Here is a 15,805-nt window from a genome sequence, read left to right as displayed (position 1 = left end):
TCTAACTACACTCTGCAAAATTTCATCTTTCTAATCAACAATTTCTTACCTTTCTGGATTTGGATTTCTTTTCATCTTTTCTAGCTGGTTTTGATGTGGCAGCATCTTTTGTTTTTTCATCCTATAGCAGAGAGAAAAACCTCCTGAGTATTTGGATTAAAACACACCTGAGTCTGAAAGAGTTTGGTAAAAGATTTTTCGAGGAAAGTGTTACTTCCGCGAGAGCCAGACAAAGTGGATCAATTGGGAGTCTGGAATGCTGACATGAATAATCTGGAAAGGCTGCACACCCAGGCAGCAGTTTGCAAGGTGGGGTAAACACCCTAAAACTAGCCACTCTCTAAGGGCAAAACTCAGAGTTCCATATAGTTCCATGGTTCTTTTAAGGAGACACCATCTTTCTTTTATACAACTACTGAGGCTGTAATCAGAAGGGGAAAACAGTCTGAGGAGAAAGCAACTTCTTCTCCCCCCCCCCGCCCCCCTTGTACCCTACATACTGTTTCCCAATTAAAATTGCCCATCACACCAAAGTTGGTTTTATTCCTGCCAAAAAAGATAATGAGACTTTCTGCCAGTTCAAAATATAGAGTAGGTAGATGATACCATTTCATATATACTGTTCATGGGATAAACTCATCTTACACTCTGGAATAAGCTCCAGTCATTTCAATGGATGGGCACAGAAAAAGACACCTGGAAGAATTATGCATATTCACCATTGTGTTGGAGACAAACAGGCTGCCTTCTACAAAAAAACAACTGGCCCTTTCAGTGGTAAGAGAGGCAGCTCCATAAATATGTCCATGCTTGAGACAGCTTTATTGTGAGAAAAGGTCTTTAAATGTCACAAGAGTTTACAGTTTTAGCAAGCATAAGATATGTGCCCAAAAGGGTAGAGGGAAATGTGAAATAGAGCCAACCATTATTTTTTGGGGTCCAATGGAGAGATGGAAACTTCAACAGGAGGAGTTCTAGGATTCACATTCAAGTGGTTAATGATTGCCAATAAAGCTCAATTATCTGCATAGATGTAATTAAGGGGTATTTAACACTTTCATTATATTGGCCTTTAAGAAACTCCGGCTAATGTTCCAAGGAGGGTAACCTCCATGAAATGAATAAACTGATTATTTCTGAAATCTTTGGATAAAAGCAGCATAAAGTCTCCCTTTTCTAGAGAAACTCTTTACATTACATTCAAAGCCTTATAAACCCAAGTGGAATCAACCTCAGAACAACCTCTTTGTGGCAGTCCTGTTAAGGGCAAGGCTGCCAACAGAAGCAGCAATGCTGAATGAGTCAAAAGAGTTTTTGCCTGTAGAAACAGACCAGTTTTAAGATGTAATAAAGTCTTCGTTCCTTAAGGAGGCCAAAGCCCAAACTCCTGAAACAAAAAGGCAGTGGGAAAGTTAAATTCTGCAAGACAGAAAAGAAAATGCAAGGGCATCTACAGGTAGATGTCACTCTTGAGCAAAGTCATATGCAGAAAGTGGAAACGAGAAGGGGTGACTATATTTTTTAAAACAATGTATTAACCAGGCTAATTAATACTGTGCATCTTCAGAGCGGCACCAGCATTATTTTGCTCAGAGCAATTGAACTGCAAATAAAAACAGCAGGAATCTCATTTGTCAGTTGCCTATTTACAACCAGTTGCAGTTTTAGTAGCATGCATAAAAGCCTGTTGGTTTTTGTTGCAATCTTTGCTTTCACTTATGCTTACTTGGTGATTTAAGGAGCATCTTAAAAATGGGCTTCCTCACCTTTGTTGAAGGCTGAGAAACAGGAGGTTTCCCACAATTATCAAAGTCCCCTGAAAGGGCATCAATAGCTGCCGAGTCATCAGCTGGCTTCTGCAATAAAAAAATAATATTTTTAAAATGTGAGTATTAAGTGATATGGAAAATAAACGCCTTACTTAAACATAGCCTCCCATTTCCAATGTTTAAATGGTTGGTTCTACGCCCAAAAAAGAATTTTAAGCTTCTACTATAAGTGCCACCAAATCAGCAGGTGCCATTAAAATAAGGAACCTTTTCTGAATTATCATTGTACAGGTTTCTTTTTTTGAGGTCTGTGTTAGTCCCTCATTGGCCACAAGTAGAATGAATTGAGTTAGAACAGCAGCGTGGAGCAGAGAGAGGGCTACTTCATCTGCTTTTCTGAAAAACCATTTCATTTGGTTTTCATTCAAGTTGCCATTATAAGAAATTTGTAACTTTAAAAATTAGTGCTCAAGTTTTCTTTCCTCTCCCATTCTTCTTTCCTTTTGTGTTGTGCCTTTTAGTTGGTAATCCTGCTCATGGGGATTATCTTGTTTGATACTCATTTTATGTAAGCCACTCTGGGAGCTTTTACAGTGGAACAGCCCTCTTCCAAATAGCTACGTAAATGCAACCCACAGGCAAGTAATAGCATTTAGTTAAGAGCAGCACCTTCTTACCTTTTGTTCTTTGGGTTTCTCAGCATCCTTGCCTGTTGGCTTCCCCTTCAACAACAAAAAGCAGCATTTATTTACTTATTTATTTATTGCAGGATTTGCATCCTACAAAATTTAAAATTACCTATAAAATAAGATAAACATCTTACGTTAAATCAGTTAGCCTAAACCTTTTCAAAATAAAGCCAGTTTTTAAAATGTGCATTATAAAATGTACCATTGTTTATTTTACTGACTTTATTTTATAAGGTGCATTATAAAATATCGTTTTAAAACAACATGGGGACTTGACTACCTAAGATCCACTGGTTCCTCACTTCTGTTATGGTAAAATGTGGCCCTCAATATATATTTTATATTGTAAATCACCCTGGGTTCTTTGGATGAAGAGCAGTATGGAAATATGATAGGACATGATATGATATATTATAAACATATATGTGCAAAATCTATCAATATAGATTAGGGGTGGCAAACTGTTGTCTCTCCAGATGTTGCTGGACTCCATCTCCCATCACCCCGAACAAGAATGGCCAATGGCCAGGGCTGGTGGGAGTTAAGGCTCAATACTGTCAGGAGGACCACAGGTTCCCCACCCTGGTATAGATGAATTTGGATTCAGAAAGGATCAGCTTACCTTCTCTCTCTTTTTATTTTCTTTTTTAAATAACATTTTATTGATTTTCCACAAATGTCAAAAAAACAACATCAACAACGACAATGCAAAAACAAAACAAAACAGATTGACTTCCCTCTGATCCCTTCCTTGGTTCTATTATTTGTCAAGAAGCTGCATGTTCATTGTCAGTTTACCTTCTCATCCGAGTCAAGAATATGCCTATAATCAGGAGGGATTGTTTCATCTTTCTCTCCAAGTTTGTCTCTATGCTCAGATTTAGCCTTTTCCTGTAAAAGCAACAACAGGAGGTCATGTTCTTAATTTTTCTGGAACGCTCAACCCAAAGAACACAGTATCTAAACTTGCCCTCAAATTGTAGAAAATACAAAAAAAAGTTGCCATAAATTTTGAAAAAAACCAACCATGAAACAAAACCCCAAATGAACACAATTATCACACCAAATATTGTAAAAAGTAACATAGTCCATTAGAGCTTCCCTATGACAACTAAACGCAAAATAGCGATTTGTGTAGTAACAACTTATTTTTAACATTTTATCATTGCAATGTTTGCTGCCCTGGGTTATCTCAGAAGGAAGGGCTGATATAAATTGAATACATAATAAAGATTCCCCCCCGCCTCCCTGCTTATTTGTGAACAGGCTGCACTTTATGAAAAACAATCCAAAGACAGAAAGAACGCTGCAAAAATAGAGGTTTATTATATTTACACACGTCCTTTGGCAAAAAAAAAAATACTTGTCACACTAACAGAAAGCAAATTCAGTTCAACTGAAGCCACGAAACACTTTCCATGAAAGGGGACCTCCTGAAATGCAAAAAATACCCTGCATAGACCCCTGCTTTCGTAGCTAAATATACCTTGTACAATATGCAGAAATCAGAAGACCCTCACTCTGCCCTCAAGTGTTGCAAAAGACAAGGGAGGTAGTATGGTGGGCTAGCAATGGTGAGGGGGTGACCTTGAAAGCCATAGACTGAACCCCTAGCCCCCAAAGCAAACAAACCAAAACCACCACCACCACCACCCGGCTCAGTTCTCTCAGCTTCCTATGCAGATTTGGGAGATGAATATGGTACCCACAACCATGTCAAGTCAGCTGTACTGCGGGGGGGGAAACAAACACTTTTCTCACCTTTATTTTATCAACAAGTGGTTTGTTTTCATCCGGGTCAGGTTCTCTTTGCCCCAATGAATCTGCAAGAAGATCTGCTGCATCATCGAGTTCTTTCCTACCCTAACAGATTTGAGAAGAGCAAAAACAAAATATGCCACATGCAATCTCAGAAATAAAAAACGTCAAAGGTATCAGAGTTGCTTTAGTCAGCATGATAGAAAGTTAACTTCAGAGCACTCAAAAAACTTTGGAAAGTTACAAAATATGCATAGCCAGGCAAAAAAACCAAACCATTCAGCTGCAAGCAAGCAACTTTGGCTTCCAGTGTACCTCAACCCATAACTGTTTTATAACTCTCTGTAAAACAAATTTGATTAGCCTCAAACTATGATTCAACATTACTAAAAGCAGTTAAGAGGCTAGCCACTCTACCTTAAAATTGAAAAATAGCATCCCATATAAAAATGACGATTATTGTTCCAAAGATGGTTATATGCACAGACATTTTGAACTCCAAAATACAATTGAGGGATATGGCTGCATCTTTACATGCACAAGGTCTCAGATTCAATCCTTGACATCTCCAGGTAGGGCTAGGAAAGATTGTCTGTCACTGAAGGCTAGTCTCCATCAGCCTGGTGCTTTCCAGCGATTTTGGACCACAACTCCCATGACTGTAGTCCAAAACATCTTAAAGGCACCAAGTTGGTTAAGGCTGCTGTAGACCACACTTAACTTGCTGGACCAATGGTCTGACTTGGAATAAGGCAGTTCCTATGTTCCTATAATCAACAAGCCTTTAAACGATAAGGAGGCCAAGCGTTTTTAAAGGGAAAATAAACTGCAATCAAAGGCTTTGGTCACAGAAACTAATGCAGGGAGGAAATATTATTCTGCTTACTGGGGTAGCTGCTGGTGGCGGAGGAGCCGATGAATGGACTGCAGAAGCAGAAGCAGAAGAGATCACTTCTTCGGTAGGTGCAACAGCAGGTTTGCCAGCACCTGTAGGTTTCTACAATGAAAACAATGGGTTCATAAACACATGCCAGAAGACAGTGAAGGATAATCAGGTGGCAGGAACCAGGTATCTGTTTCACACTGTGTCCACATCAGTTTGGGCTACAGTCAGCTCACTGCCATGTGCCCTGCATCCCACACAGTTTGTTCAGATCGGTATTAAATAACAGCAAATCAAGAATGTGTGTACATTGTTCACAGAGAGTATCAGCAAGAACTTTCTGACAGTAAGATCTGTTTGGAAGGGACTCGGAAGATGGTGGACTCTCCTTCCTTGGAGGTTTTTAAACAGAGGTTGGTCATGGATGCTTTAGTTTAGATCCCTCCGTTGCAGGGGGTTGGACTAGATGACCCTTGAGGTCCCTTACAACTCTACAGTTCTATGATTCTTTGTATGTAACTGTCTCACACTACGCCTAAAAGTTAAATAAAGTCTTTTTTACACACACACACCTTACCTGAGGTGCAGCTGTTGGGGCAGCCTTTGATGTTGGTGCTGAAGAACTAGAAAACCCTTCTGACAGAGCATCAATAAGTTCGCTTTCACTCAAGGGCTAGAAATAAATATATATATATTAGAACACAACAAATGTTCCGTCTTATTCTTGAAAACTAATTGGAAACCAAACACTTTATTACTTTTTCTCAGTTTTGTGTTGGAAATGTAGAAGGAATATGCCAACCATTTGTCCAGTCCCTGGTTGTAATAAATTTTGTGCTTCGTAAACTTTATTTAAAAAAATGTAAAACAGCCTGCTAGAAGCATTTTTTCACCAACCTGAGGTTTTTCTTGAGGTTTTGGTAAAAGTGGCTTCCCATCTTTATCCTGCAGAGAAAATATGACACTGGTTAACTGCTACAAATGAACTATGACAGGTGACCGAATTTGCCACAGTATCATTATGTATAAAATGCAATGCTAACCGATCAGAACAGTAGAAAGCCTGAAAGTGTTTTTGGACTCTATGTTTTTTGATAAGCACGTTCCTGCACTTTTAACCAACTGCCTGTCCTAGATAGGACCCACTCATCATGAATAGAGGGGTTCTTGCTACACTGCTCCATGTTTTTGTAACCTCCAAGCAGGACTCATATGGTGTGTGATTTACTCAGTGCTGCCTCTGAAGTTGACGGCGGAGCTTCAGTTACAGTAAAATGCAGCTGTCTGCCTACTTATGAGTATTAGAATGGATCAACTGCACTGCCCCCAATCATGGGTGTGCCCTCCATGGCCTAGGGCTGTATATTTAATTCCTGCTTCATCCAAGCAAGACAATCTCTATTGCTAAGAGAATAGACTAGAGTAGGGCTGGGACTTTGCTGATTATTCTATGAACAATTTCCTGAAAAACTGAACACCACACTCGCCCCCACCCTCTCTCACTCATTGACACAAAATGTTTTCTATCTTGTACCTAAGGTGTACAATTACATACAATTATTAGAGATGCTACTCATCCAATTAATTTGACTTAAAAGATCATGCAACAAGTGAAAATCAATCACCTTTGCTTCAGTTAATCTATAATCAGGAGGAATGGTTTCTTCATCTTCTCCAAGTTTCTCACGTTCCTCTTGTTTTGCTTTCTCCTGGATGAGCAGGGGGAAATGAAAGCTCTCAACATGTATAAAGAGAGACTGTCCCCAGTCATTTGGTTTCATAATAGTACGTGTAGCATAGAAGCATATGAAAGTGCATACGCCAATTTATTTATTTTTGTATAATTAAAGTTTCAATCAACTAAAACACAGCTTATTGGAACTGCCCACTTACTCTACTTACTGGTATTCCAAAAAATTAGTTTTAAGTCCAGTTTGCATTCTGTGGACTTCCTGTTTCCTGCCGTGAGAAATGGCTGCCTCCTATGAGCTCGGACCCCCAGGAGTGCCAGAAATCCATGGTTCTTTAACAATTTGGTACCCTCCCCCAAGAGAGAGTAAGAGAGGACCCAATAGTTACACACAGATAGATGTTTGATACGCCCCCTGGACTTTTGCATACCTTCACTTTATCGACAGCAGGCTTCTTTTCTTCTGGGTGAGGCTCCACTTTTCCTAGACTTCCAGATAAGGCTTCCAGAGCTTCGTCAGGTACCTGTGAAGTCTAGAAATAATATTATTTTAAATCAGCTTAGTGCTTTGGAAAACAATGTTTGAAGCAATATTCTTAAGAGTGCAAACGATGGAGCGGCTAACAAATACATTTATTAAAACTTAACTACCCAAGTATTAGTTTTATGGGAGGTGATTCACTTACTTATTTATTTATTTATTTATTTATTTGTATACCATCCTATGCCCATAGATCTCAGGGCAGATCACATCATAAAATTACAATATAAAAACCACAAAGTGCATAATACAAACAAGAACAAACCAATAATTTCCCCCCTTCCACAACACATTTTAAAGTGCATTGGATGTCAATCAGCCAAAGGCCTGGTTAAAGAGGAATGTCTTCACCTGGCACCCAAAGGTGTATAGTGAAGGCACCAGCTGAACTTCCCTGGGGACAGCATTCTACAAAGCAGTATTAATATGATTAACTGACTGCAGGAGTGGCCCATGTGGTTGGGTGGAGCCCCAGAACCACCTTCTTGATACCAGCTTACATGGACAGGACTGGGTTGGAACCACACAAGCACACCAGTGGAGCCAGACCAGTTTTCCCTCTCCATTGGACTGACAGATCTCTACCCTTGTCATCATATTCCCCCTGTCCCAGCACCATCCAAGGAAGCTGCAGTCACCCTGATGTCAACAGGATGGCTTTGCCTGACAGCACGGACTGCTATTGAGCAACTGTCTGCTTAGGATAGCCTAAGTACCTTAGTGCAGAACTTTTTCATAATTATAAATTAGTTTTCTGTTATGTGCACTGGCAAAATCCACATGGAATCTTTGCTAGCTTGGACCACTTAAAATGAAGATCCACTTTCACACAAGGTTCTCTTAAGTTCAATGGGACTTTAAACGTTCCCATTAGCAGGCTGCACTCATAGTTAAACACATCCAACAGTTAATGAGCAAAGGGAGAGAAAATCTACAATCTAAATATCCCAAAGAAAAGTAAGTAATGGCAAACAATTTTGTACCAACAGTTTGAAGCAATGTGCAGTGCATATGTATTAAGAAACCCCTGCAAAATCAGCCATTCTAATTTTTCTATAAGTGGCACTTGAACCTTTACTTGTTGACCTTCACAACTGGTTACTCACTGGAGAAGTTACTGAGGGAGCTGAAGATGCCACAGAAGGAGCAGCAGCAGCAGACACTACTTCTTCTGTAGAAATCTTTTTGGATTCAGCTGCTGAGGGCTTCTGAAATAAGATAGCAGGAACAAGATGAGTCTAAAAAGCCCAGGACACATATTTGCACAGCCCTCTAGCGGCTATGGTAGCTCATTTACCAGAAGTGATGTATTTAGTGTTAACCGAACTAAGCCTCCTAGAGCAAAATATACATCAGAATCAAGTATACAGTGGTACCTCGGGTTAAGAATTTAATTCGTTCTGCAGGTCCGTTCCCAAACCTGAAACTGTTCTTAACCTGAGGTACCACTTTAGCTAATGGGGCCTCCTGCCGCTGCCACGCGATTTATGTTCTCATCCTGAAGCCAAGTTCTTAACCCGAGGTACTATTTTTGGGTTAGTGGAGTCTGTAGCCTGAAGTGTCTGTAACCTGAGGTACCACTGTATACTGGTCATATTGGTCAGAATCAAGTATATACTGCCAGAGTTAATGCTAAATACATTACTTCTGGTACATGAGCACCATAGCTGCTAGAGGGTTGCACAAATTTGATAAACATCCCCTCAGTTCCTTCATCTAAGTTGTTTATAAAGATGTTGAACAACAGGCCCAGGACAGAACCCTGTGCCATCCCACTAGTCACGTTTTTCCAGGATGATGAGGAACCCCATTAATGAGTACTCTATGGGTTCAGTCAGTCAATCAGCTACAAATCCACCTAACAGTTACTTCGTTCAACCCACATTTTACCAGCTTCCTCGCTAAGTATCCCTAGATCAGGGTTTTCCAAAATTGGGTCACTAGCTGGTTTTGGACTACAATTCCCATCATCCCTGACTATTGGGTCCTGCTAGCTAGGGATGACCCAAGTTTGGGAAACCCTGCCCTAGACTATGAACTTCCTCCTTCAAAGGGAGTGTGACTTCAGAACAGGCAAGTGGTCAGTTTCCTGGACCTGAAAGCCACCCATCCATAGGGCATCTGTCTTGGTAGGATTCAGTTGCAGTTTAGTGGCCCCCGGCTAGCCCAAAACTGCATCCAGATGATAGCTCAGGACTTGCACATCCATGCCTGTTACATGGAAATCAAGCCAAGAGTCATCAATATACTGTAGATATCATGCTTCAAATATCCCAACAGGTTCGTTTAGCTGTTAAAAAGCATTGGGAACCAAACAGTGCTCTGTAGCACCTCAAAACATAACTTCCACAAGGCAAACACAGAGTCATTCAGTGCTACAGAGTGACATACACAGGTATGGCTGGTGCCCCCAAAATATGGGCTTGGCTTTGGATTCAGAAGAAGCTACTCACTGTAGAAACTCCTGATGGAGCTGAAGGTTGCACTGAAGGAACTGCAGGGGATGTGGCCACATTTTCTTTGGGAGTTTTTTGGGGCTCAGCAGCTTCTGGCTTCTGAAAGAAAACAGCAACTAATGGATTTTGAAAACTGGTATCTATTATTAGCTTGAGAACAGCAGAAATAGTAGCACCTAAACCTCCATTCCCAATGAGTAGGTGGGCTTCACAGGAGACCACAGCATGGATGGCCCACCCACCTGCCATCTTTGTGCACACCTCCCATGGCCTTATATTATGCAGCTGATATAACTCTCAACCCTTGTGTGGCTTTGCACACCACCAGCCCTGGCCCCTGGTATGTTCCCAACCCACATTTTCACCTTGCCCTCACACTAAGTACACAAGTGACACATGGGGAGGAATATGAGGGAGGAAAGGAGGAACGGAAATGCTATACCTGAATTAAGCTTATTCCACCTTTAATTCTCTGCATCCAATGCAATGAAAGATTCTGAATTTTAAGGCAGGTTTCCTAAGCAAAGTAAACTCACCTTAGGCACATCAGCAGGTGTAGATGGTTTGGGTATTTCTGCGGGAGGAGTGGGACAGGCAAAATCTTTTGAAAATTCATCAGCTAGGTCAGAATCGCTAAGAGGCTGTAAAAACAAAAACAAAAAATGAGAGGAAGACCGGAACTGTGTTGCTGATAAAATAAAGAACAGACATAAGAAGTGGCATTTATCAATTATCAGAGGGCCTTCTCGGTAGTGGCAGCCACTCTGTGGAATGCCCTCCCATCAGATGTCAAGGAAATAAACAACTATCTGACTTTTAGAAGACATCTGGAGACGACCCTGTTTAGGGAATTTTTTAATGTTTGATGTTTTATTGTGTTTTTACTATTCTATTCGGAGCCACCCAGAGTGGCTTGGGAAACCCAACCAGATGGACGGGATATAAATAATAAATTTGTTGTTGTTGTTGTTGTTAGAATACAATAGAGGAAACTTGAGATGAAGAAAATGGTGGTTGGGCAGCTGGAACTCAGATTACAGGGCCTCCATGGCATGCTTGCACTTCTTTTACAATGGATTTGAATCTGCATATACAGCAGAAATAGCAGGAGGTCAGTGTGATACTGACCATCTGTAATTGTAGGGAGAAAGAGGGAATCTTGGCTCTCCTCTCTCTGGGGATTCAGTCCACCCCCTAAACAGGTTAGCTAACACTGCACAAGCTGGCAGAAAAGATCACCTGATAAAGTTAGGAACATAAAGGCTGCTGCAGCATGTGTGCATGTATATAATGTTTGCAGAAAAAGCACCCAACCTTTGATTTGACTCAGCTGTATTAGAACTATTTTATATCTATGAAACACAAAACAGGAGTATGCCTGCATAATTATACCGCAAAACAGGAGTCACCAACATGGCACCCTTCAGATGTTGTTGGGACTCAAATTCCGATCAGCTGCAGCCAACATAGCCAATGGCAAAGGATGATGGGAGTTGTAGTCTAACAACATCTTAAGGACACTGCATTGGATACTCCCGCCATAAAGCAAAGTAAGTGTTTAAACACTGAGACAAAGATAAATGGCTGAATTGTCTTCAGTAATTGAGCAATAGGCATTTGTGCCACAATGCTAAAATAGCAAAAGAGGAATCAATTTAGACCAACACAAAATGTGCCTCTGAATTCAAATATTCATTTTGCACTGATCCCAAATATTAAGTAAACCATCTGTGTTAGAAACTGCCTTTTGAAGTTTACTATGCTTCCTTCTAAAATATCTCAGGCATTACGAAATCACAAAAAAATAATATGTAAAAGTTCAGCTTCATCATTTATTTACAATACAGGTGAAGGAAAGTAAAACTAATAGAAACACTTAAGAACCTTTGGTTTTTCTTCAGGCTTTGGCAACAAGGGCTTCCCATCTTTATCCTAAAAATAAACAGGCAGAATTATGGTTAACTTTGCCATTTACACTGCACCAAATTTAAGATACTCTACATTGTTGTTGTTGTTTTATTTAAATTCTCAATATATAGATTTACTCCAGAGGGATCCAAATAGTCCCCGCAATGGGGGGGGGAGGGGAAATATCCCCAGAGTTTCTCCACTGAACATATTTCATTCTGGAATTCCACTTATATGACTAGCTAAGAATGCTGAGCCAAAAGAATAATTCAGGCTGAAGGAAGAGAAGAAACTACATACACTAGTGATTATTTCTGGTTTCACATTTCCTTGGCTACCTTTTGAAAATAACTGTAAGGAGTAGCTAAGAAATCATCACTCTTCTGATGTGAAAATGATCAGATGCTTCTATCCTCGCCTCCCCCAGACACCACACACAATTGCAGGGTCCAGGTAGGTTCATATGGGGGAAAGCACTCTCTAAGGCAGTGGTTTTCAACCAGTGTGCCATGGCATCCTTGGATGATGGTCATGGAGGCCCACTGGCAACCGTGGCCTCTGTCCTTCTTTCCTTCCCTCCCTCCTCTGATGCCCTCTCGCATCTCTGCCTCCCAAAGGCTCGCACAGCTGTTTGTTGCAGCAGCCGTGGCTACAAGCTACCCAGGCAAAATGGTGCCTCTGGGGCTGGTCAGGGGGTGCTGGTTGCCAGGAGCTGAGGCAACCTCGGAGTAAACAACCAAGTGGGTAAGGGGGCCCTGTCCACCTGTCCACCAGCCCTTGCTGTTGGAAATAGACTGATAAGTCCCAGGCCCTTGTGGGGCAGTGTGAGGAGGCACCTCTCTTTGGGGCAGAGGGGCAGCTCAGAGACCAGGGGTAGCAGCAATGGCTGCCCAGAGGGCTCCCAAGGAGAGGGGAGAAGAGGCGGCGGCTGAGGGAACACTCCACAAGGGAGGGTGTTTGAAAAAGGGTGAGAGGCTGCCAGCTCTGCAGGCAAGGGGTGACGTAACTGGGCTCCTGAGCCCCACAAGGGTGCTGCAGAAAGAATGTAGTTTGTCAAGGGAGCCGTGGACTTAAAAAGGTTGAAAATCTCTGCCCTAAGGTATTTGGGTCCTAAGCTGTAGAAGGCTGTAGAAATCAGCACTGTGAATTGATAGCAGAAACTGATAGCTGAATTAGCTGGGATAGAATCAGTTTTATGCATTCAGACTATCTGGTCCCAGTCAACCATCTGCACATGAGATTCTGCATTAGTTGCAGTTTCTAAACTGCCTTCAAAAGCATTCGCTTGCAATACTCTGATCTGCAGGTGGACAACAGAAGATACATTTAAATAATTGGAGGAGGGGGCTTTCTAGCTCTAGCTTGCTGCTGCTGGATCATAGCCAGCAGGGAGTACAGAGAGCTGAAAGAGCTAATGTTTTTCGATTTTTCTTAACATGGGCTCAGTATGGTAAAATCTGAGATTTTATAGCATATGCAATGAAAAGTAGAGATGAGAATTTTACCAATTCTGGTTTTAATCTGTACTCAGGAGGGATTGTATCGTCGCGTTCACCAGGTTTCTTCTCCTTCCTTTCTTTGGCCTTTGGCTGAATAGAAAGAATCACAACATGTCAACACTTGAATTGCATTGCTGGATCTTTTGCAAGCAAGCTGGAAGTCAGGGTGATTGTGCCATAGAAATGTGTTAAATTTTAAACATATTTCTATGCATACACCCCCCCCCCCATATCTGGCATATTTCTGCTTCCTCCAACCCCCATTTCTCCTGCAGGCAACTCATAATCTTTGAATCTATATTTTTCCTTTTTCCTAAACTAAATAAAATAGCATGCATACATATTACAGATGCGAAAGAACTGTTATAGGTACTGTATCTGTAACATTTATTCGGGGGCAGAGGTGGAGGATCCTAAAAGTACTAATAAAAAACACATTTTATCTGAAGTGGCCCAATACATTTCTAGCCTTGTCAGCTTTGTTTCTCAAGATTAACTAAGAAAGAACTCTTATTTCTTTTATAGGAACTATAAAAGCTTGAAGAAATAACTAGGCAAAACTTAAAATGCATTGGGCATTTTCTGTGAATTAAAGTATTCCTTTATAGCACTTTTTGCATATTTCCTGTTGCTTTTGCTACACATCTGAAGAGAGTAATCCAGCCAAAAGTAAGCATTTTTCAGCTGAATTACTATCACAAGCAACATTTTCATCATGTATTTAACACATTGAAGTCAATGGGGCACAGAATCCTAGAATTGTAGCGTTGGAAAGGACCCCAAGGGTCATCCACAATTTATGCATGTCTACATAGTTTCAAGACTTTAAGTGGTATCAATCATGTACTAATTATTTATACAGCAATTGATTCACTTGCAATCCAATCCTATTATATTTACTCAGGAGCAAGTCTTGCCTTGCCCAGCTGGGCTCATTCCCAATTAGATGTGCACAAGATTGCAGCCTTGGGAGTGTTTTATTTTTTAAAAAAGGTCATACAGTACTGCAAAACTGCTTGTTAACAGAAGTCTTCCCAGTCATTCTCGCACATTCCCACATTGATGAAGCTACATTGTAGTTCAGAAAAGAAGCAGGCCACTAGCTACTACTACCATAGAATTCAAAGTGCTTTCAAAGGTTTCTGCTAGCAGCAGACAAAGCAGTATTTTTTCCTGGCATGTTTTGCAAGATTTTGCAGTGTAAATAATACCTCTTCCACTTCCACAATGGAGCTAAGGTCTACTTCCGGTTCCGGTTCTGGCATGCCAAGCGTATCCACAAGAGCATCCAAGGCGCTGTCACTAAGGGCTGCCTGCATCGCAAAGTGAGAAAAATGACCATGGGCTATAAAAACAGCATATGTCTCACGACAGATGCAATATATACTGAGATCATTAGGACTCCAGTTACGGCAGTACACTGAAGAATCTGGCATCCTTAAACAGCAGGATACTGTAATCTAGACACTCTGTCTAAAACATTGCAGTGTAGGAGGGTAAGCTGTGTATTCTTCAGCTATTGGGCAACATGTCAAGCCACTTCAAGCACCATATCTGTAGGAATCTAGCTTTTCTGTAGCAGAAGCTAAAAATGTAAGTGAACCAGAACGGCTGAGGCTTGTGCATTTTGCCACTACTAAATCCATCTCTGGGTCTTGAAACTTGATCCAAGTATTTTATTTGTGGTCCAAGAGTGGTGAACTCAGACAAAGAAAATGACACTATATGGAGAAAGTCCACTGATATAAATTCCCATTTAACTAAATCACCTATAGGTTGTTGGACTGCTATCTAACTTCAGGTAAATAAAATGACTGGGTGTTATTTCCAGCTACTTAATGCTTATTATTCTCCAATATCTGGACACAGCAGGTGAATGTGGCTTTTTTTAATGCATATATGAGAAATAAAATGTACCGTATTTTGTTTGTTTTGCTTCCTCAAACCACTTCAAGGAAGTTTTAACTTTTGAAGGCAGGATAACAGTATTTCAAAACAAATAATATAGTGTTAAGCTCATCCAGTATCCTTAATATCAGTAGGCAATGGAAAGGCTATATGCAGTGATACCTTACTCAAGCAGAAAGTAAAAACAGAAGCCAAGCCAGCACCCAGGAAAAGCAAGGGAGCATTCATTTGTCAGAAAGGAAAAACCACCTCTTAGAGCAGGCACCCCCAACCTGCGGTCCTCCAGATGTTTTGGCCTACAACTCCCATGATCCCTAGCTAACAGGACCAGTGGTCAGGGATGATGGGAATTGTAGTCCAAAACTTCTGGAGGGCCGAAGGTTGGGGATGCCTGTCTTAGAGCAACAAAGGGAGTTAAATCACATCCTGACTCAAACAGCCAATAAAGTATAGGTAACATTTTGAATCCCTAACCGTCACATTTGTTTAAAAGGCTACTTATGACCACAATGAGGGCTATATTTCATGTTTGCAGTATATTTTAGTTTGGAACCTTTTTACTACAGATTCAGGCTGTGTACCCAAAGGTTCAAAAGCTTCTAATCTGTACTGTTCCAAATAATTTCATAATAGCAGCCAAACTGAAGTTATTTCAGAATGAGTAATTGATTCGTAAAAAGGTGAAACTTTTAAATCAATAACTG

At 40.8% G+C, this 15,805-nt stretch overlaps 1 protein-coding gene across 7 annotated transcripts in view; it reads right to left on the bottom strand.

Moving 5' to 3' along the window:
* Window positions 1-15,805, bottom strand: part of CAST (calpastatin) — a 59,202-nt gene that overhangs the window by 4,403 nt on the left and 38,994 nt on the right. For 6 of the 7 annotated variants that reach the window (XM_080972508.1, XM_080972507.1, XM_080972511.1 and 3 more), the window contains 16 exons: window positions 14,405-14,506; window positions 13,200-13,283; window positions 11,671-11,718; window positions 10,323-10,427; window positions 9,784-9,885; window positions 8,437-8,538; window positions 7,221-7,322; window positions 6,725-6,808; window positions 5,997-6,044; window positions 5,677-5,772; window positions 5,103-5,213; window positions 4,220-4,321; window positions 3,257-3,349; window positions 2,447-2,491; window positions 1,767-1,856; window positions 50-121 (listed from right to left, as the gene is read on the bottom strand). In XM_080972508.1, the coding sequence (XP_080828634.1) occupies window positions 50-121; window positions 1,767-1,856; window positions 2,447-2,491; window positions 3,257-3,349; window positions 4,220-4,321; window positions 5,103-5,213; window positions 5,677-5,772; window positions 5,997-6,044; window positions 6,725-6,808; window positions 7,221-7,322; window positions 8,437-8,538; window positions 9,784-9,885; window positions 10,323-10,427; window positions 11,671-11,718; window positions 13,200-13,283; window positions 14,405-14,506 (1,386 nt within the window). The remainder of the gene's footprint in view (window positions 1-49; window positions 122-1,766; window positions 1,857-2,446; window positions 2,492-3,256; window positions 3,350-4,219; window positions 4,322-5,102; window positions 5,214-5,676; window positions 5,773-5,996; window positions 6,045-6,724; window positions 6,809-7,220; window positions 7,323-8,436; window positions 8,539-9,783; window positions 9,886-10,322; window positions 10,428-11,670; window positions 11,719-13,199; window positions 13,284-14,404; window positions 14,507-15,805) is intronic. The other variant, XM_080972509.1, reaches the window with a different exon arrangement.

The sequence above is a fragment of the Podarcis pityusensis genome (assembly GCF_964106645.2).
Source record: "Podarcis pityusensis genome assembly, chromosome: 11".
Lineage (NCBI taxonomy): Eukaryota > Metazoa > Chordata > Lepidosauria > Squamata > Lacertidae > Podarcis > Podarcis pityusensis.
Note: the sequence above shows the minus strand (reverse complement) of the source record. Positions and strands in the feature narration are given on the sequence as shown.